The sequence below is a fragment of the Pyxicephalus adspersus genome, chromosome Z, assembly GCF_032062135.1.
Source record: "Pyxicephalus adspersus chromosome Z, UCB_Pads_2.0, whole genome shotgun sequence".
Classification (NCBI taxonomy): Eukaryota; Metazoa; Chordata; class Amphibia; order Anura; family Pyxicephalidae; genus Pyxicephalus; species Pyxicephalus adspersus.
This window is the reverse complement of record NC_092871.1, coordinates 18,936,260-18,937,967: the sequence shown is the minus strand read 5'-3', so window position 1 is coordinate 18,937,967 and position 1,708 is coordinate 18,936,260. Positions and strand designations below refer to the sequence as shown.

At 37.2% G+C, this 1,708-nt stretch overlaps 1 protein-coding gene across 1 annotated transcript; it reads right to left on the bottom strand.

Moving 5' to 3' along the window:
• Positions 1 to 469: 469 nt before the first annotated feature.
• LOC140343943 (olfactory receptor 8D1-like) lies at positions 470 to 1,438 on the bottom strand. Its single transcript, XM_072430843.1, has one exon. The coding sequence runs from the start codon at positions 1,436 to 1,438 to the stop codon at positions 470 to 472; it is 969 nt and encodes a 322-aa protein (XP_072286944.1).
• Between the last annotated feature and the right edge of the window lie 270 nt (positions 1,439 to 1,708).

Here is a 1,708-nt window from a genome sequence, read left to right as displayed (position 1 = left end):
AGGGTTCAGTAAAGCTGACTGGGAAACCAACAATATGTTTTCCAGGGACGTGTTAAAAGGGAATGCATAGTGGTTTTGTACATACTTAGAACAATAATACAACCTTTTAATTGTTTCAGATAAAGTATTGCAGTCAGAACAAGCAGGTACAGCCCATGTCTTCTTTTAATTTTTTAGCATTGTACCCTGTTAAGCGGTGCCGAATAATTGTATTATCAGAGCCAGGGGTGCTATGGCCACTAGGTGTGGCAATTATACTACTATTGTAGCTGTAATATTATCATTATACTCGTAGTACATAAAAGTGCTTAGCATAGAATTGGTATGGTCACAACCACCATGGCTCCCACCAATGTCCTTCCGCTATTATCATGGCCATCTTCCCATATCTGCCCCTCAAGCACAAGCTAGTTTGCTTAAGGGGAAAACAAATCCAGCCCCAAACAGAACAATGGTACCTTATTATCCTTTAATGCCAGCCTATCATTTCCAAACAGCATAAATGATTAAAATATTTAACCTGTCTTCTGAATGCAGACTTCACATCTTTATTTTTGAAGCTGTAAATTAAAGGGTTTAATATGGGGAGAGCAACTGTATTAAAGAGAGAAAACAATTTGCTGTAATCTAAACCATCTGTGGGTACGGGTCTAAGGTACTGGTAAGAAAGGGTAGAATAGAGTAGGATGACTACTGTCAGATGTGAGGAACACGTATAGAAAGCTTTGCGCCTGCCAACACCAGAGCGGATCTTCACTATTGTACTAATGATGAAAACATATGATGTACATTTCAAAAAGAAAGGGAGAGAACAAAGAAGAATCAATCCTTCAGTAATTAGTACAATCTTAAAAATGGATGTGTCACTACAGGAGAGTTTGAAGACTTGTAATGAGTCACAGAAGAAGTGGTTGATTATGTTGGATTTGTAACAGGTGAATCTTGACAACAAGATAATAAATGGTATGGTTTCTAGAAAACCCAAAACCCAACAAACTCCGGACAACAGAATACAGACTGTACAGTTCATTACTTGTGTATACCTCAGAGGATTACAGATGGCCACATATCGGTCATAACTCATGGCTGTTAGAAAAAGCAACTCATCACAAATGAAGCTTCCAAAAAAATACATATGTGCTATACAGGCTGAATATGTAATTGTTTTTTCACCTGTCACAAAGGTGAACAAAACTCTATGAAGAGTAACAGTTGAGCAAAACATATCCAGTGCAGATAAGTTACACAGGAAGAAGTACATAGGAGTGTATAAATGATGGTCTAAGCAGACTAGAAGGACAATAATCATGTTGCCTCCAAGAATGACAAGATAAAGGAGCAATACTAGAAAGAAGATTGGAGCCTGTAATAGGGGAGACTCAGAAATCCCTGTAATAATGAAACACGTCACTTCATTGGTTTTATTGAACTTCTCCATGGAAATAAAATCATCTGTTAGGACGAATAGAAAGCCACTCCAAATGTATTATAGTCATATATAGTTTTAATGAATGTCTTAAACAACTTGAAACAGCTAAATACACAGATGAAATGCGGTGATCGAACAAAACAATAACTCTATTGACAGTTAGCTAGAATAACATTGATCATCTCTACAATGGCACATGGCAAGCAGTGCGACATATTAGGCAGCAAGTGAACAGTCAGTTGTTGATGGTGATGTGTTGGAAGCAGAAAAAAATATTAA